The sequence below is a fragment of the Mytilus galloprovincialis genome, chromosome 6, assembly GCF_965363235.1.
Source record: "Mytilus galloprovincialis chromosome 6, xbMytGall1.hap1.1, whole genome shotgun sequence".
Taxonomy (NCBI): Eukaryota; Metazoa; Mollusca; class Bivalvia; order Mytilida; family Mytilidae; genus Mytilus; species Mytilus galloprovincialis.
In genome coordinates this window covers 24,808,253-24,829,187 of record NC_134843.1, presented here as the reverse complement: position 1 = coordinate 24,829,187, position 20,935 = coordinate 24,808,253, and the positions used below count along the sequence as shown (strand labels likewise).

Sequence of the window (20,935 nt, the reverse complement as noted above, 5' to 3'; positions counted from 1 at the left end):
TGGTCGGATTAATACTTTGACCTCGTATTATGCTTATAATTTCAAGGACCACATAAGTAGTTGAAGTATGTCATATCTTATGTTGTTGTTATTTGACCGGAATACAATATTGATAAGATTTTTTATTTGTTGTTCCTTCTTTTATAGACTGGTTTACTTTTAAGAATTGTGACTTGGACGGAGAACTGTCTCATTGGCACTGATACCACTTCTACTTATATTTACTTGTACGATTAAGAGCTTTGCTTATCGTATAGACACTTGTACATGTCTAAGACTTTAATTGATCGCTAGAGGTTTTGTTTTTGTTATTTTTGTCGTTTGGTTGCTGTCTTGTTGACGAACACCCTATTACTTATATTATTCATTGCGATTGTCGACATTAAAAAACTAAGAAAGACATTCGTGAGTTGTAACTATGATGGTATATCTTAAATTTACTGTCCTGGTTGTCAATCTAGCAAGAACTTATTTTTTGGTGTTTTAACGCCACTTTTAAGCATCGAATTTTGGCGGCCAGTTTGTATTTGTGGATGAAGCAGGAGTGCCCGAAGAAAACCATCGACCTTCGATAGGAAAACTGAAAATCCTAGTCAATTAAGATTGAAGTCGAGTGCACCTGCACGAGCGGTGTGAACTCACAACCTCAGTGTTGACTGGCTAGTGATTACAGTAGTAACTACTTAAACCACTCGGCCACCTTCAATCTAGCATGAAAACAGTTAACTCTTCCTTATAAAATAAAAAGCTAATTCATAAACAAACATGTATGAATACATGTACTATCAAATTGATACCTGACAGGACCGTTTTTTAAAAGATATATTTGCTGTTTAAGTATTTGTATATTGATAAATAATCTGAATACCCTTAATACCCTTTAGTCATATCTAGAAGGAATTAAGACAACACATTAATATCATGATATGTTTTATGTTTTAATCTCACATGTACATTTGAAAGCACTTTGGTATCCTACTACATATTAAACACAAATAGCACTACACGTGAATTATGAGGTATAAGTCCGAGACACTTCCGTAGGAAGTACATATTCTACAGCCTGTTCATGACGTAATGTCTGATTTCCCATGTCCATGTAAATTTCTTCGTTTGGATTATAAATAGTCTTATCTAAGTCTGATGGTTCCGTTACGAAATCCGATTGAATAAAAGAGTTGTCTGTAGATAAACCAAAACTTGAGCTTATAACTCCAATGTGAAATATATCGAATGGATCCGATGCATTTAGTTCCGGTATACAAGGAAGAGTTTCTGAATTTTCATCCTCGGGCGGTATAGCGTTTGTAAAATCTGCTATTCTTGGAAATGGATTCCAAACGTCACCACTTTCAGCAGCATTCATATGATCTTCTGGTACACTGATTTCAGTAGCAAAGTCAATAAAATCCGGCTCCTCAGGCTGCGATATTGAAACGGGAGTCAGTATATCAGAGTGTTTTGGAACTAACTCGTCGTTTAAATCTCCTGTCAAAAGATCGACAGCTCTTTGTGATAAACGACACCTGTCTTGTACCATTAAATCAATAGAACTATTACTTCTCCTAAAAGAGCGACATTTTGATATTGAATTAGTATCCGTTCCAGATCCGTCTTTATTTACTTGGCTATAAATCGGATCATACACTGAGTTCAAGCCCATATTAGAAGCAGCCGCCATCGGCCAATTCTTTACTGAAACAATACTATCGTTAAAAAGTTCAGGCTTTTTTGTAGGTCTGTCTTCATACGAACGTGCTCTAGGTCTAACGGAAGAGAATACTCCTGTGTCTGGAACAGATGTATACAGTTCATTATTGCCGGAAACAGCGGTGCTTGGTAGCGGCCATTTTGGTCTGTTGCTTATTGAAGTGGTATTCAATTTATCTTCGTCGCCTTCTGATGTGTTTGATGACGTGGATGATATGGAACTTGTTCGACCTCGTGTTACAGTTCTGAACATTTCTTGTATTGCTGTTGTTTTCTTATCTTTTGTTTTCGTGCTTTTAGACCGAATTTTTCGCCTCACTGGCAACGTAGAAGGTCTGTCAGGTAGGGATGGGGGTACTTCAGAAGGATTTATTTTTGGATCATAACCGAGATGTTTACTTAGGTTTTTCCTATATTTGTCTAAATCCTCATATAAATTTTCCTTCTTTTCCGGTTCGCTCGGAACATGCATTGTATCAACTTCAGCATCCCAATAAATACTTGCATAATTGCTATTGCTACTGATCTTTCGTGTTACAGGTTTTGTATCGTCTTTTACTGATGCTTCTTCGATAACTGTTGAATACGGCACGAAGGTGTCCTTGGACGATTGTGAATTGTTTTCCGTCACTACAAATATACCCCCTATTGATGCTGAAATTTCTGGTTTTATAATCGACGTTGATATTCCACTATCAAATGAATTGTTACTGATATGCGTTCGCCGTTTGTTTTCATCTACGCATGTTGAGTCTGTGACGGACTGAGCAAAACCAGAATCACAAGAGCAGACAGATGTCGATCTGTGAAAGTCGTCGCCATTTTCTACACAACCTGACGCGGATCGGGCTTTGACATCAATGTTTGTTTGCTCGCTTTCATTTTGAATTGTTTCTACATGACTGTATCCTGACTGATCGATTTTCACTTCAATGTTTCTTCCATTTTCTTTACTCACTGTTAGCGTTGATACGATCTTTGTTTCATTTGCACGACTGTTTGTAATATTTAAAGAATTGTATTCATCCGCAGAGGTAGAACTATTTTCGCTACTGCTCCTGCTTCTTGTGGGAATAGTGTCGACTGTTGAGACACTCATAGTGCTGTTATTCTGTGTATCATTACTCCTGATAAGGAGACTTTGGAAACTTTTATCATTTGAAGAGGTGGATGAGTTGCCTTGTACAATAGCATACGATGATTCAGAATTAGAATTAGGATTTCGTTTTCTTTGCGTCCTCAACTGTATCGCTTTTTGAATGTTCTGTTTGATGACAGCTAATATATCGGGTACACAAGTTGATCTAAACCGGAAATTTGCTTCTCCAAATTCAGAAATCCTGAAATAGAATCATATAAAATTTTGAATGTTACCCAAGGTGAAATTGTTTGAAATTAGTACATGCATACTAACAAGGACAAGTCATGTTTTATATCAATGTGTTCTTGCTTGATGTGAACCCTGTTTTTTGTCAGCAGTCAATGTGCTTGTTTGTGTAGTACCGTTGATTAGGAATACTTTTCCAGACACATTAAGTCTTCCTTCTAGATTATTAGTTAAATGATAAGTTGAAGAGTTGCAATTACCAATTTTCAAGTCTTAACTGACAAGAACGACAATTGAAGAAAAAAAATGTATCTTCTCGCTCGACACCATTGTCACACTCAAAAGAGGCCATTGTATACATAAAATGAGGCAAATTTCAAATTCACACTAAACGAACTGTTACAAATATATTTTCGCCTTGAAATGTCATCTGCGCATGTAGAAACGGACACAAAACCAGCAAACTTAAAATATTTCAGCCATTGGTTAATAGCTGTCTTATTGGCCGCTATTCATTGTAAACTTTTACTCATATCATAAAATCGTTATAAATCAACGAATAATAAATTATATATAAAACTTACGATCCTGTTTCTATTATTAGTATATTGACATCAATTTTGTCCATGAAGAATCTTTTTATAAAATTTAAGTTCCACTCGTGTATAGAATTGTCCTCAATAGATTTGATGGTGATAATTTCTGGAGTGACAGTCAACCAGTAATCTCCGGACAGTGACCAAGTCTTTGCATCATCGTTCTGTTCAGCAGTCACATGAAATGTATCTGAAAATAGATCTTATCTGTTAAAACATTGTAAAATAAAAAAGCAAGGAAACAAAAATTAACTCAAAAGTCTAGTCGTATTTTTTAAAACAGAAAATGCTTAAAGACTAATTGTGTTATTAATACGCATGCCAGATATTTCTTGTTAGTAAGTATTGGGTGTTTACTGATTATTGACTCTTGCGACTTTCTTCAATCTTTAATCGTTTGTTTATTACAAAACTGTTATAAGTGTCAAATGTTGTTATACTAACAATGGGCGTCTCATTTTTCACTTTAGTTAAAAACAATTAATTTAAAAAGCATTGAAAATGAATCATTTTGTTATATTCAGAACATTTATTTTGTCGCTGAACTTGAAATTGTATGTGTAAAAATATTGAATACTAAAGATTAACGTCAGTGAGATCACAGTGGCGGATCTAGGGATGGGGAGTCCCGAGGGTGAACCCCCTTTTTTTTAAGTTCATAAAATAGACAACCGAAAACCACAATTCAATTTAAAACAAAATAAGCAATGCATGCACGAAAAAGTTACATACCACCAGGCGGCTTGTTTTCATCTGGCCAGAAAAGTTCTTTCAAAGAAGTCATCCAGTCGTTTGTTTCTTTTTCTGTCATTGCTGACAGCATCAAAGCAGGCGCTTCCTGTACAATTTGGAACGCCAGAGGGCGTGTCTTTGACTTGGCTGTTTCTACGGATGTGACATGGTCAAAGATGTATGCTTGTTTGTCACTTGTTGTCAGTTTTGAATCATCTTCGTCGTTATAAAGCAAGAACTTTGCTGCAAAGGTTCCAGCTGCTAAGTCTGTCATCTTATGAACCACAACAAACTTTTTCTTCCATGTCTGAAATAAAGGCGAGTACATGAAAATGGAGAAATGAGTAATTTTACGACTTAGCTATATATATATAAAATGTTGACATAAGAATTGATTATATATGCTGAAATACGGATGTTTTTGTTTTGTTTTTAATTGATTGATTTATCGATTGATTGATTGAATGATTTATCATCAATTTATTTTAATCTATTTATTTGTACTTATTCATTTGTATTGCTTTTTATATATTTTTTTTTTCATTTACATATTTTTTTTATCTATATCTAAATTTTGATAATTACCCAGATGTTTAGACGATTACGGGTCATAATTACATAAACCGTTATTTTTTCAGAGCGATTTCACGTGGCTTTCAATGGAGGATTACTTTTGAAGTCAAATGGTATTAAGATGGTTTTATTATAATTTAAGTAGTATCACTGGTACCACACACTGATTGTGATCGTTTCATGTTAATAGAGTTTTAACAAGGAACACTCTCTAAGAGCAAAGAGGATTGGGAAATCTATTTTCTTGTTGGATTAAAAAGTGCAGTTCATTGTATACTGAATACAGGTTATTATGTGATTTGCATGCTCCAAATTTTTACTGTCTTTGAGAGACGAGTATTTCATTCCTATGAAATTGGTTATTGTCATTGGTGAAATCTTACTGTGAACTACGAAAGACATATGAGTCAAATATACTTCACAAGCGAAATTTAACAATATTCCATACAGAAACTCACCTATAATGATGCACATTTTGATAAAATATATAATGGAGTATCAAAACATCCAGCCCTTGTTATAGTTTTTATGTTTACTTTATTTTTTTATAGGAATATCTTATACCCAATAAAGTTGATGCTAAAACTTTTTTTAAACTGATTTTTGATGTATATTTCCATAAAGCATATAGAATTAAATATTTCATGCATATAAACTTTAAGGACAAGATCAAATCATATATACAAAAATAAAATCAATTCGGTGCACGGTGTCTTGAAAACGGTGTGTAGAAAATATAGGCACATTTGGTATGTTAGAATACTGACGCCTTGACCATCTCTAGATTAATCTGACGAATAGCCTGCAATGTCCAGGCACAGGGCATTTGAGTTTTTCCCTTCTACGGAAAGTTTGATATTTAATCTTGTAACCTAAATTTTAGTGCTGCTGCATACATTTTATACTAATTTCAAGTTATGAATAAAATTAACATTTTTAAGTAATAATAAAAAATCTTACCTTTAATTTTCGTCCTTTAATATTTGACGGTTGTTTGACCTCGAGATATCCAGATTTCGATAATCCAACCATTGTTAATAAATTTTTTCGTGAACTGTCCACAACATTAACCTGTTTCACATATAAATCTGTATTGTATATTTCTGAAAATAAAGATAAAACTGTCATGTGACCTGTGTAGGTACGATCTAACCGTGCTGGCCAACTACTGGCAACATCGCCGATTATCTACATTATCAAATAATTATTTTATTTTTATCAACTTAGCAAATATGAAGATGCAGGTTAATTGTTAACGTAAAGTACTGTATTAAGATGTAGATGGACCTTAAAATGATCGTGTTTACAATTACTAGTGACAAACATTGATCTCGGAGAGTATTTGTTGTGAAAATTAGTGAAATACACGATCGAAGTCTAAATTAAACCACAAACGAAATAATCGCATTCTTGACCACAAATTTCGATAACTAGTTTAGTTTAATGGACTTTAGAAGAGGTGAAGTGGACAAATTACAGAAATGCATAGTCATGTAAACAACTTAGTTTAAATTCACATAAACACTGAAAAGAACCCAGAAACTATTATTGAGATATGTTGGGTGTACGTAAATATGACAGCAACCCAACAAAACAAAAACAATAATTAAAGATAATTTTGCTTTAAAATTTTCTACTGTTTGGTGCTTTACAAAATGATACTTAGCTGTATTTTCATTCATCTTCAAATACATTCTTCTTTTTATTTGAGAAATTCATTCTTTAAAGAAATATTAACTTACCTCCCATAATGCAAATGATATATTATCAAATAAATAAATTATTAAAATATTAAATAATCATACAAAGACGTCAACAACTTATTCTAAAAATAAACGACAATTATAAATCGGACATATTTTATATACTTTTAAATTGAAATGTTCAACTCACATCCTGTCAGTAGTTCATGTGAACTGTATCCGTTAGTGTCATTGTCTACGTTTAAATGTATATGTAATATAGACGTCATATATAGTTCTATTCAGTGTGTCAGCGTCCGTGTTCTGTCATGTTGAACTGAACGCGATGCTAGCGCGTGCATTGATGTCAGTCAGTTGGTGCGCGCGCTTTTTAATGATGTAAGTCAGCTTGGGTAGTCAGATCATGCATAATGGTTTTAACCGATTTAGAGGATTAATTTGTAAATTTATTAATTCTTGTTTTTTCTGCCCACATGTATAAATCGAGTACGCATGTTATCTTTTTTTGAATAAAGATAACAATTAGAAATGTAATAATCTTTTCTGTGCAGTTTTTACATACTCCGATATGATTAACACTTGAACTCTGTTCTGTGACAGTTTTTAGATAATATTCAAGGTCACAAAATGGCCAAGAAGTTAATATTTTAACTGTGGTGTCAAGGCAAGGATCGAGATATTTTGTTATACGTATGTCTCGTACATGGGTTCCACTTGCACAAAAATGGGCATCAGGTTGGGTTCCTGACTAATACTGTCTTTTGAAGATATTATAGAAAGGGGTTCTTGCGCTACAAATCTCCCCTTTGGATACACTGACAATATTTATCCAAATTCGAGTATATACTATTATACTATTGAAAAACATTTATTAACCAAAACCTTAGACCTATTTCTATAACGAGGTATTTGTTTGGGAATTTTGGAATCATATTTTACTAATTACATTTAATTAGGATAAGGAAATTAAATTCTTATTCGTCACTATACGTTTTTCAAATAGTCTTTAGCATTTTCTTCTTCGAGAATTGTAAAGTGTAAAATCGGGAATGGTTTCATCGAAATTTTTACATTCAAAATCTGCATTGTAGATGTATAATTATTTGTTTATTTAGATAATATATACCGTCCAAAGGTAAACAAAAGATAGATATTCACGGCATGGTACAATATGATAAAAATATAGGTCGTACACCGTACTAAAAGATACAGCCATAGACTGGGTTCATGACCAATGAATTGTGTGTGAAACTCTGAACCCCTGTGAGGTAAGACTTCTTGTTTATGTAAGAGACTTTTGGTTATTTATAAACATTTATGATCGTTTTAAGATTGAAAGAAACAGGAAAAAAAACAAATTGTTTTCGAATGAATTGAAACTAAAAGAATTTTAATTGATATAACAGAGATATTAAGTTTAAAACACAAATACGGCCATTTTTAGTTCTTTCAATCTTTTTTGATAGTCTTACAACAATATTTTTTGTCTGATAACTTAGTATGCTCATCTTTAGAAAACTATAATAATTTTTTGTTTATATATTCTCAAGTATTTGGAATTTTGAACCACATGCATCTCCTTCATTTATGTTCATTTTATCTTCTGTTGCATTTCTAGTTTGTTTCATCTTAAACAATAGTATAATACTTTCAATATATTAAAAAAAAAAATGAAATATCAGTGATATTCCCATGATAGATGGGCGTATTCTTTACATAAATTCTAGAGTTATTTCCCTTTACTTCTGTCGGTTAAAAAAAACCCCAACTTAACAGAGCTTCGGTTGCTTTTAGTAATTGAATTATGTGTACAGACTTTAAATAAACTTTCTTTATGTATGTCTTTCACTTATGACTAAAAGTTGTCCCAATAGTTATGAATAGTTACTTACGAATAGTCAGACAAAAAAAAAACCAATGTCACATGCTTCTGAACATACTTATCACAAATGTATATATGTATATTTACCTACGATCTTCTTATATGATATACTTCTGTACATTGTGAAGTTAAATGGAATTGTCAAGTTTTATATGTAAAACAAAAGTAAATAGTGCATAATTATTTCCTGTGCAGTGTATTAGCAAATTCAGCCAAAGGGACATGCAAACACCCTTCAATAATTAATTGATTGTAATTACACCTGCCTGTAACTATTTTGTTTGTTTATAGACAGTATAGGTAAGTTAATTAAGTAATCATTTACCTTCACGTCCGTTGTATTTACATGTGTTAATTTGTAATTAATTGATTTTTATATAAAGAAAATTTGTTAATACTTGATTCTCACTAATTAATAATGATCTCATTATACTAATATACTTCCTTTCGTTTTGGTGTACCTTAATATTAGTAAGATTTTCTGACAACCGATTTTTATTAATTTTTTTATGTTAAGAAAATGTTGTTCAACTTAAATAATATTTACATTAATTATTTTTTTATTTCAAATCTGAACTTTACTAATGGCATTACAAATTAGTATATACCGTCATTGGGAGTCAGTATAAATGTATCAATTTAGGAAATTGATGAGGACAGCAATAGTTTTTTCGATAACTTTTAGTTTTGTTAAATATTACACCAAACCATGCAGGACTGATGTTTGTATCAGATTTGAAGGTGTACCAAAATAAGGTGGGCTGAAAAGAATAGGACCCTTCCATATGAGCCACACAACGATCTTACAGGTACAATTGTATTTCTTTGGATGGCGTCAGGACTCTGTAAAATTAACAAACACTTTTCTTAACCCAAGTCAATTAAAGTTTAACATACTAGTATATAAATTATATTTAAAGAAAATTTTCTTTATTGTATAAAACCGCATTGACGTTTTTAAGTTTATTTGTGTCATTAGTTCTAGTAGTCACATTAATGTATATACATCCCACATCCTTTAAGTAACATGTATTAATGTAAAAAATACACACAAACACTGTCCCAGTGACAGTTTTGAACTATTTACATGCATACAAGCTGTTTAAGTTTGAATAAATGTTCAGAAATTTAATATAATGTTGTCATAAACATAAAGTTGTGGTACTTTGAACCTATATAAAGACTGTATAAAGATTTATAAACTCGATGAACATTAGACCGCTCATAAAACAATTAACAAATAAAGCAAAATAATTGTTTAGTATAATCATTTTCATATTGTAATACTTCTCTGCATTTGGAAAGAATCAAAGAAATCAAATACATATTGTTTCTACTGTTCCGGACGCGGGAAAATTTAAGAGCTTGACATGTGGTATAATATAAACATGTCTTAGGGAGCTACCATTTGATTTTTTATGGGGGCTATGATTTAAATTAGTTTATCCTGACTTTTTTTTACCTTAATTGTCGTCCTGACTTTTTTTTTGAAAGTGTCTCATCCTGCCTTTTTTTTTTACTCAAAACTCCTGTCCTGCCAATTGGTTTTCAAATTTCATCCTAGCCCCCCCCCCCCCTAAAAATCAAATGGTAGCTCCCTTATATTGAAGCTCCTGTGTGTCATTTCTGGTTCATTGCTGTCTCATTGACATGGACTACATCAGTCTACCATACAGACATATACAACAGACATAATCAGTGCTAAAAACATACATTTTTTCAGCCATGGAAAATGAACCACCCTCGTATGAGGAAACAACCCAGAATGCTACACAAAACGAAGCAAGTGGAGATGAGAAGATCAAAGTGTGGAAATTTGACCTTAGTTTGACCTTTATAAAGAGTATAGGAGGAATATTTAATGTTGTTTTAATAGTACGTATATACATTGTAAATTGTAAATTACATACGTAGCAGTAAAACAGAGAAAACATATCGCAACAAAACACCGGTCGTGGAAGACAAAACCTTGACTAAGGCGGCCTAGTAAGGATAAAAGTGCAGATTTCTTAATTAGTTGAAGACCAACGGCAAAATAAAAATGTGATCATCTCAACCCTCACTAAAACAACATCTGCTGTTACTACAAGGATTTTCGAATATATTTGTGAAGCAATAATCAGAACTTCTTTTATGATTACCAATGATTTTCCTTTATGTATAAAGTTCATGTGCCATTTCTCTGATATTAAAACACACTTTATTCTTCTTTGTATATCAGTATCCCAAATAGGGCTCACTTGTATAAAGAAAGCCATATCTACAACATGTCATTTTCAACGACAATTAACATTTATATAATAAAAATTGTCAAGACCTTTGCAGTGAAAATCTCCAATTTTCAAAAGCATTTCAAAAGGGTATGTAGACCTTTTCAAATGAAAAAATCTCACCATGTCAACATTTCCGTAATTTTTCCTCGCGATTAATAAGCTTTTCGGAATTTATTTATCCATAAAATCGCCTGGGATATAACGTTATGACCTCTCTTATTCTGCCGTAAAACCTATGGTACAGATCAAGAGTGGTAGGTGTCTGTTTGGCTATTAGAGTTGTACATCTATACTATTAAACGAGAAGACCTCATTTTGTGTGTCGCTTCTCTTCCTTCCACAGTAAAAGAATAAAAATCGGTATTTGGATAAAAGGGGGAGGGCAAAAAAAAAAAAAATTTGCCCAGTCCCCAAGTACCTTTGACTTTTGATACCTCTCCTGGAATTATCCAGTTATAATTCATTTTACAGTTTACATATACGCTCTATTTCCCCGCGATTTCGATGGTGTGTTCTAGTATGTATAAATACACAGCTATACATGTACGTCTTGCTGAAATTCGGAAATGAATTGAAATCCGATGTGTCGTGTATGTTGAGTCACTGGATCCCGACCGTTAAAATAACCATTACAACATATGTGAGGCTTTTCACGTATCTGTATGTACATTAATATTTCAAACGAACCATATATATCCTGGCAACTCTAATTTTCTACCCTTTAATTAAGTCGACCCATTTAACAAAATGTATCGATTGGATTTTTTATTTGTCTTTGTTGTGAATTCCATGCATTATTTGTCACAAAACGCTAAGCTATCAATACTAAATATAAATCAACATTTTGTAAAGTTTCAAATTGTCTGGTTTGTATTGGTTGGTAGCATCATATCTGGTTTTCATTTATTGTTTTGCACTTAACTCTTGACGTTATATAGTTTTCTCGTTTGAATGGCCTTTCATATGTCATTTTTAGGGCCTTTTACAGCTTGTTATGATAATGGATTTTGGTCATCGTTGAAGGCAATATGTTGATTTATAGTTGCCAACTTCTTAGTTATTTTTGTTCTGGTGCAGAGTTGTCTTATTGGCAACCATAATACGACTTTTTATTTTTATATTGATTATGCTTTTAGTGTTTGGTTTCCCCCTTTAATGAAGAGCAATCGACTATTATTTACTAGTATATGCAAATATTTCTATTTACAGTTTTTTTCGTTGCTTTGTTGTATAATATTAGGAGCAGCAAAAAGAGTTGACTGTTACGCAGCGTATACATCTGCCTATGGTTTCTACAATTTTGCCTTTGGATCTTGCATCCTGACATATATACTTCGATACATAATATATATATTCAATCTGAATACACGTCTGCTGTGGGTATTCCCGTGGCTTATATGGGTAAGTAATTATCTTCTTTTCCACAACATATGACATGCAGTTTGAATTCCCTTCTCATTTTATCTAATTTTACTGTTTTGACTTCCCAAACTTGTGGTCACTCAAGATCTGATTCAGGCTATTCCATAGACACTGTGACATATATATATATATATATATATAATATATATAAATGAAGATATGCTATGATTGCTAATGCGACAACTCTCTACCTATTCACAAGAGACCAAATGACACTTAAATTAACAACTATAGATCACCATACGACCTTCAACAATGAGCAAAGCCCATACCGCATAGTCAATTATAAAAGGTCCCAAAATAACAAATGTAAAACATTTTAAACAAGATAACTAACGGCCTAATTTATATGTACTAAAACATTTAACGAAAAACACACATGTAACATAGCAATGACAACCACTGAATTACAGACTTCTGACTTGGGACAGACACAGAAATACAGAATGTGGTGGGGTTAAACATGCATGTTATTGGAATCGTTCGTTATTATAGAAAAATTAGATGTGCATTTTAAACGGCATTTTAAAAATATGAACGAATTATGATTGCATTATTGTCACACAAAAGTGTTATAAATTGCATCAGATGTATGTGTATTATTTTTATTTGATAATACAACCTATTTGGCATTACAATTGTTTCCCTAAATGATTCTTTAGACTATCAGCGATGTTGTAAAACATGCTATAACGTGTTTGAATTTCACTTTTATTTCAGAACCCAGCAGTAAGCCTCTTTTTCGCAGTAATATTCTTTATCTCATCTATAGCAGTTGTTGCTAATGAGTGTGGTAAATATTACGGAGGATACAAAGCCGCAGCAGTAAGTATACTCAGTATCAGAAAGATTACACGGCAATATAAACATGCAACGGGATTGTATCGAACTATCTTGAAGCTTGATGTGACGGGATTGTTTCCCTTAGAACATGTGATAGATACTTATCCAGCCGTAAGCGGTTAAGCAAGAGAATTACTTCTTAAGCACAGTCTGTAAACGCAATGCCTTGTAACACAGATGTTCCTAGTACCGGTTCGAGTCCCGGAGGATACACAGATGATTGTGTATGTTGTATCACGCTCTCCGGTTACACGCATATGTCTGATAAGAAAAACAAAATCCAAAGAACATGTACAGTGGAGATCAGTTCTAACCTCTCATAAATTCTGTCAGAATCTGTCAGGAGAACTGTTCTAGAACAGTATGTAGAACTGTCAGCCTGACACCTTTTAGTCAGTTCTAGGTTAGAACTGTTCTAGCTAGAACTGATTTGGTCAGTTCTACCTAGAACTGATTTGGACAGTTCTAGCTAGAACTGATCCTGACAGTTCTACCCTAGAACAGTTTTAGACAGTTCTAGCTAGAACTGACCAAATCTTTGGTCAGTTTTACTTCTAGAACAGTTCTACGGTTAGAATTGCTTTCAAATTCTACGGCTAGAATTGATTTATAAATTCTACGGCCAGAATTAAATTATAAATTCTACGGCTAAAATTGATTTATAAATTCTACAGCTAAAATTGATTTATAAATTCTACGGCTAGAATTGATTTATAAATCCTACAGTTAAAAATGATTTATAAATTCTACGGCTAGAATTGATTTGGTTTAAATTTAAGAACTCTTTGTCTAAATATAATAAAGGCTTCGGCAAAATAGCGATTAATATTATAAAGAGTTTTGCTATTTTGCCGGTTTTAACCCCGCCATATTCTGCATGTATGTGACTGACTGTTCCAAGTCAGGAGCCTGTTATTCAGTGATTTTCTTTTGTTGATGTGTTACATAAATTATTTGTTTTTCTTTCATTTTTTGAACATAAATTAAGCCGTTAATATTTGGGGGGGGGGGGGGGGGGGGCCTTATTATTTCATTTATTTTACATTTGTCATTCGGGGAGTCAGGATGACTCGTTTTACATAACAAAATTATCTGACCTTAATGTTTATTCCGGCCCAAACCACCAGGAACGGGTCCAGCAGTTTAAAAAAAAAAGGGGGGGGGGGGGGGGTCCAACTAAACTTTATTGTCCTCATTCAAATGCATTGATCGTCCATAAAAATGGTGCTGTACAGTAATTCAGTTATAATTTTAGGTCAAGAGGGACTGTAATATATACAAGTTATAGCAATATTGGAAAACAATGACCTCAAAATTTTGTACGCATGAATTTATAGTGCCAGCATGTCCTCTTTTTATTCAAAGTATTGAATCGTAAACAAATATCAGTAGTTTTCATACTTCAGAGTGAGTCGTGTAATAAAATCTTTTGACCGCATCAATCTAAACTGACCTTATTTGCTCTTTCGTTCTGCAAATCTATATAGCTGTACAGAAATTCAGTTATAATTTTAGGTCAAGAGGGACTGTAATATATACAAGTTATAGCAATATTGGAAAACCAATGACCTCAAAATTTTGTACGCATGAATTTATAGTGCCAGCATGTCCTCTTTTTATTCAAAGTATTGAATCGTAAACAAATATCAGTAGTTTTCATACTTCAGAGTGAGTCGTGTAATAAAATCTTTTGACCGCATCAATCTAAACTGACCTTATTTGCTCTTTCATTCTGCAAATCTATATAGCTGTACAGAAATTCAGTTATAATTTTAGGTCAAGAGGGACTGTAATATATACAAGTTATAGCAATATTGGAAAACAATGACCTCAAAATTTTGTACGCATGAATTTATAGTGCCAGCATGTCCTCTTTTTATTCAAAGTATTGAATCGTAAACAAATATCAGTAGTTTTCATATTTCAGACTGAGTCGTGTAATAAAATCTTTTGACCGTATCAATCTAAACTGACCTTATTTGCTCTTTCGTTCTGCAAATCTATATAGCTGTACAGAAATTCAGTTATAATTTTAGGTCAAGAGGGACTGTAATATATACAAGTTATAGCAATATTGGAAAACAATGACCTCAAAATTTTGTACGCAGGAATTTATAGTGCCAGCATATCCTCTTTTTATTCAAAGTATTGAATCGTAAACAAATATCAGTAGTTTTCGTACTTCAGACTGAGTCGTGTAATAAAATCTTTTGACCGCATCAATCTTAACTGACCGTATTTGCTCTTTCTTTCTGCAAATCTATATAGCTGTACAGCAATTCAGTTATAATGTTAGGTCAAGAGGGACTGTAATATACAAGTTACAGCAATATTGGAAAACAATGACCTCAAAATTTTGTTCGCATGAATTTATAGTGCCAGCATGTCCTCTTTTTATTCAAAGTATTGAATCCTAAACAAATATCAGTAGTTTTCATACTTCAGACTGAGTCGTGTAATAAAATCTTTTGACCGCATCAATCTAAACTGACCTTATTTGCTCTTTCTTTCTGCATATCTATATAGCTGTACAGTAATTCAGTTATAATTTTAGGGAGCTACCATTTGATTTTTATGGGGGGGCTAGGATGAAATTTGAAAAAAATAGGCAGGACAGGAGTTTTGAGTAAAAAAAAAGGCAGGATGAGCATTTTGGCAAAAAAAAAAGGCAGGATGACAATTTGGGTAAAAGAAGTCAGGATAAACTAGTAAAAAAAAAGGCAGGACCGAATAGAGTAAAAAATAAAAAGGCAGGACAGAGATTACAACTAAAAAAAAAAGCAGGACAAAATTTTTCATCCTAGCCCCCCCATAAAAATCAAATGGTAGCTCCCTTAGGTCAAGAGGGACTGTAATATACAAGTTACAGCAACATTGGAAAACAATGACCTAAAAATTTTGTTCGCATGAATTTATAGTGCCAGCATGTCCTCTTTTTATTCAAAGTATTGAATCGTAAACAAATATCAGTAGTTTTCATACTTCAGACTGAGTCGTGTAATAAAATCTTTTGACAGCATCGATCTAAACTGTCCTTATTTGCTCTTTCTTTTTGCAAATCTATAAAGCTGCACAGTAATTCAGTTATAATTTTAGGTCAAGAGGGACTGTACTATACAAGTTACAGCAATATTGGAAAACAATGACCTCAAAATTTTGTTCGCATGAATTTATAGTGCCAGTATATCCTCTTTTTATTCAAAGTATTGAATCGTAAACAAATATCAGCAGTTTTCATACTTCAGACTGAGTTGTATAGTAAAATCTTTTGACCGCATCAACCAAAACTGACCATATTTGCTTTTTTTTATGTGAGTCTATATAGTTGCACAGTACTTCAGTTATATTTTTTTTTACTGTAGTATATATAAATAACTTAAATATTGGAAATTGAACAAACTTCAGTAGTTTTCATACCTCAGACTGACTCATGTAACAAAAATATGTGTCTGCATCAATCAAAACTGACCATATTTGACAGCATCAACCAAATCTGACCATATATGATGACTGCATCAGCCAAAACTGATCATTTTGCTTTTTTTAATGTAAAAATGTGCGAAGTGGGTTTTTTAATAGTGTGCACCACATTTTTTACATTATTTCGAATAGACAGAAAAAAATGATAAGTCATTTCTTATAATTTAATTCTAAATTCCATTTTAAACCTTGCCAAACCATGAAAAAACGTTGATGACATTACGGTCACATGACTTACTTATGTCTATGGGCGCTGATAACACAATAACGACAGAAGACCCGTTACATCCAAACTTAAATTATTAAATAATGAACCGTTACAAAAAGTGACTTTTTAAGTCAGTAGTTCATGATGGTTTTTTTTAAACAAAACTATTTAACGGCATCATCCAACACCCACATCACTGATTCATATACTTTATTTTAAAATGAAAAGTACATGTATGAGAAGTGCTCTTCTTGGAAAGGTATACTGACTTTACTGTTAATATAATTTGAAGAAGGAAAATGATTGGTTCTGTTTGTAGCCTTACGTCCAGTGGCAAATATTTCATTCATGTTCAGATCGAGTATATTTTTCTGACGTTCCAGACTCCCAGATATTATTCATTATCGTTATGGATAAGTTTGGCAACGAGATAATGCAAATCTGAGACCTCAGACTCAGTGCAAATGTACATAGTTTTCTTGCGTTTAACATCACTGTGTTCATTACTATGATATCCCATAATTCATCCACTGTACAATATTCGTTTGAACATTTGTCAAAACAGAATCTTAAATCATGAATGTAAATCCAAGGCAAACAAGGTAAATTCAGATTAAATTTACTTGAATATTAAATGCAGAGTAATATTTACGAAGAGACTGTTAAAAACGGGGAACGAAGAAACGTAAACAATGATGTTTCATTTGCAATCTCATAAAAATATTTCTCCGATGAGTTGGATAACCTCCTATCCACTTCGATATTTGTACATGTAACTTTTGATCAGTAAAAAATATAGAAACATCTGTTATTATATATAGTAAAGTAATTGGAACAATTTTTTTCTTTTAAATTCTAAATTGCCCTTTCTGCAGTGACGTCATTTAGAACTGTTCTACAGTCCTGACTGATTTAGTCAGTTCTGCTGACAGTTCTACGCCAACTGATTTGGTCAGTTCTACCTAGAACAGTTTTAGACAGTTCTACCCTAGAACTGATCCTGACAGTTCTACCTAGAACTGATTTAGTCAGTTCTACCTAGAACTGATCCTGACAGTTCTACCTAGAACAGTTCTAGGGTAGAACTGTTCTAGCTAGAACTGTTCTAGGACAGGTTAGAACAGTTCTATGACAGAATATTCTGACAGTTCTAATGAGAGGTTAGAAGTGATCTCCACTGTACATTAAATAAGGAGATGTGGTTTGATTGCAATTGAGACAATTGTGCAAATGCCGTTGCCGCTCACTTAGCAACTATCACGACGAAATGATCGCTAATGAAACAACTTTCCAGCAGCTAACAAAAACGCGGATGTTAGCAAGCGTACAAACACAATGTAGGCCATCGTACGTGGCTTTCAACAATAACAGCAAAACATAATCTGTATTGTCAGTTTTAAAAGTTTCCAACAAATTGATATGTGAAATTAAACAACAATATTGCACTATTAACAAAATACTCCTCTGACAAAGCTATCTCAGTGAAGGTCCCCAATTTATAAGTACCAGAGGTCCGGTAAATCTTCTTCTTAAACTGCATATTGTTAATCGTTTACAAAAATATTATAACATCCATATTAATATATAAATAAAATAAATGTTTCTGCAATTATTCATTGTTCTTTATTTCAATTACAGGCTTTTGGATTTATAACATTTTTCATAATGGGAGCTGAGTTGGCGTATAATATATATCTCTTGAGAAGAGACCATCCTCCAACTGAAAATAAGGTGTTGCTTTTCGTTGGTGTAGAACGGAAACCCCCTGGAAATGCTCCTGTCTACGACCAAGACAATACCACGTCAGACTCACATGAAGAATCAAAATACTGAATATAGATAATTAATGATGTACATGTGCAATTTTATATATTATGTTGTGAGATTATTGAGGTGCTATACAAAATACAGTTCATTTGTTCTGCAGGCAGAATTATTAAAACTACATGTATTAAATACAGAGGCTTCATTTATATATACATTTGTGATGTCGTCTATGCTTTATTTGAAGGACAAGTTGACACATCAGATAGACTGCTTGTAATAACACTTCACAAGTTTTACGACGACAATTGTTGACCGAAACTATGTTTCTTTGTCTGAACTAACGACAAACTTGTTTTCGTGGTCTTAATTCTTAAATACCAAAATAGTCGTTTGATATTCAAATGGTGACATTTTGTCTGATTTTGCAATTTCAAAATGGGTAATGCATGCATAGCATGAGATGTTGACCCTGTCGACACACCCGGTCTCGCTCTTTTGGAGTTTAAGCATTTTTCACCATTTTTAAAATTCATTTTATATTAAACATACTGTAGCTTACCGAGTTATAAAACTACACAAAACCCCTTTTTGTTTATAATCAATGAATTAACGTAAATTGAACTTTGGTAAGCTTCACTTGCCTCTTATTAACCATCTTTTCAATAAACGCATCTGTATTCTATATTCATAATTCAATTAATGGAATTTAAGTACATAGAATTTCGTAAGCGGAAAAATTCAAAAATTGAAATGGTAAAGTAGTGTTAGTATTGTATGGTTATAACCTGCCTCATGCTTTCAATGTTTATTACTCTTTGGGGCGAAGGAACCAGGTTCGTAACCGGAAGTTCAACTTTCGATACAAATAACAAAACTCTTGCACAGAGCATACCCGGAGTTGAGAAGCAGTAGGCCACAGACCACAATTAATTCCTCTATCAGTTCTTTATAACGTTTTCCATCATTAAAAAAATTGCACCATGCACTTTTGTCAAATTTTGTGTGTGTGTAATGTATAGTCCTAGTCCAAATATATATCCAAAATAATTTCAGAAAGATTGAAGCAATCACTTTTACAAATTTAGCCAATACACATCCATACCCCTATTGACAAGTCAAGAGATGTTTCGAAAACTGTAAATATTACCTTTTTGCACTTGGCCTAATCACTCATTCCATATCAAAATCAGTTTAAATACAACATCCAAAAATTTATTTCATCTCTCTTCTTTCATTTCCACCCAAAAAAATCTAAGAAATGACTGAGGAAGGAAAAGAAAAAAAAAATTAAGGAAAAATACACTCTAATTAAAAGGAACTATATTCGTGAACAGTGGGGTCATTAATTGTGGTCTTGGGCCAGTAGTCAAACGAAGTCATTGCTAAATTTTAGCTTGCTGTTGGATTTAAGCAACATATATATCATTATCTGTAGACTAGATAAATCCTGCTATAAATTTTCCGTGTACCTACACACTTGTGTACTAAAAACTGTCAGCGTGTCGAGTCTGTCAACTTTAGTCGTCACAGTGACATGTATAGTTGCTACTACTCTCTAGCTAAGACTAGGTTGATATGGTATGAATAGTTCAAATATACCAATAATTTAGTCATAATGTCATCAACAGGCCACAGCTTGAATTATTGTAATAACTTAAATTGATAATTATATACAATTCATTACAAATATTACCCTATGTTACTATCAACTGACTGGATTTAAGAATTAATAAATATATATATCATGTATATATATATACTAATTTTGAATTAATTTTTTTGTTTTTTAATTGTGGTTACTATCATCGACTTAACTATGGGTATACTTAATAAATTTATTGGTATTGTTTCTTCTTTGTACAGTCATTTGAGTTTGTTATGTCAATGCTACGTAGCACGGGGGAACTTTATCAACTGGAGGTTTTTCACTTGTCCCCCTTAACATGCTTATGAAATAATTGTTAAACATCTTGAAATATATATTTGTTGATATACTATCTATAATACTAAAATTACGAGGTCCAATTTGTCAGCCGTCGTCACGTAAAAACGACGAATCAAAGAATTCAACTTTAGATATAACTAATATAGTACAAAGGTGTAGATTAAAAATTACACCACTCCAGGCCCTTTTGTTTTCCACGTAAGTAATATTGCCAATAATTAAGAAGTTCCGGGTTGAGTCCGATACCGATACCAATAGTATATTCAACTGTTACCTATTACCTTATCTGTACGTTCCGCATCTGACAGGCGCACCACCAAACGATGTATTCAGGATTAATATGCTATATACACGGGTCATAATCACAGGGTTGACACTACTGAATTGTCAAATTGTTACCTATTGTAGTATTTCAATCAGTAAGACTTTCTAAGATATCAATACGAATACTAAAAATCTGGACTAAAAATAAGG

The 20,935-nt window shown here is 32.8% G+C and overlaps 2 protein-coding genes across 5 annotated transcripts; one reads left to right on the top strand and one right to left on the bottom strand.

Annotated features, from left to right (window-relative positions):
* Nucleotides 1–917: 917 nt before the first annotated feature.
* LOC143079217 (uncharacterized) lies at nucleotides 918–8,679 on the bottom strand. Of its 4 annotated transcripts, none has more exons than XM_076254445.1 (5): nucleotides 8,611–8,679; nucleotides 5,899–6,041; nucleotides 4,366–4,672; nucleotides 3,622–3,823; nucleotides 918–3,050 (listed from the first exon to the last, which is right to left on the bottom strand). In XM_076254445.1, the coding sequence occupies exons 1-5, from the start codon at nucleotides 8,642–8,644 to the stop codon at nucleotides 1,013–1,015; spliced, it is 2,724 nt and encodes a 907-aa protein (XP_076110560.1). In that variant the 5' UTR covers nucleotides 8,645–8,679; the 3' UTR covers nucleotides 918–1,012. The 4 variants fall into 4 exon arrangements, with proteins under 4 accessions (XP_076110560.1, XP_076110562.1, XP_076110563.1 ...); XM_076254447.1 differs by lacking the exon at nucleotides 8,611–8,679 and adding an exon at nucleotides 6,832–6,931; XM_076254448.1 differs by lacking the exon at nucleotides 8,611–8,679 and adding an exon at nucleotides 6,807–6,825.
* Nucleotides 8,628–18,705, top strand: LOC143079219 (uncharacterized). Its single transcript, XM_076254449.1, has 5 exons — nucleotides 8,628–8,823; nucleotides 10,247–10,398; nucleotides 12,006–12,197; nucleotides 12,939–13,043; nucleotides 18,388–18,705. The coding sequence occupies exons 2-5, from the start codon at nucleotides 10,249–10,251 to the stop codon at nucleotides 18,580–18,582; spliced, it is 642 nt and encodes a 213-aa protein (XP_076110564.1). The 5' UTR covers nucleotides 8,628–8,823; nucleotides 10,247–10,248; the 3' UTR covers nucleotides 18,583–18,705.
* Nucleotides 18,706–20,935: the final 2,230 nt, after the last annotated feature.

Coding starts and splice junctions, on each gene's coding strand:
- LOC143079217 (XM_076254445.1), bottom strand. CDS start 8,644: ATGTACAGAAGTATATCATATAAGAAGATCGTAG. Junction 6,042..8,610: donor ATCATATAAGAAGATCGTAG/GTAAATATACAT, acceptor CTTTATTTTCAG/AAATATACAATACAGATTTA. Junction 3,051..3,621: donor CTAATAATAGAAACAGGATC/GTAAGTTTTATA, acceptor ATTCTATTTCAG/GATTTCTGAATTTGGAGAAG.
- LOC143079219 (XM_076254449.1), top strand. CDS start 10,249: ATGGAAAATGAACCACCCTCGTATGAGGAAACAACCCAGAATGCTACA. Junction 12,198..12,938: donor TATTCCCGTGGCTTATATGG/GTAAGTAATTAT, acceptor CTTTTATTTCAG/AACCCAGCAGTAAGCCTCTT. Junction 13,044..18,387: donor GAGGATACAAAGCCGCAGCA/GTAAGTATACTC, acceptor TTTCAATTACAG/GCTTTTGGATTTATAACATT.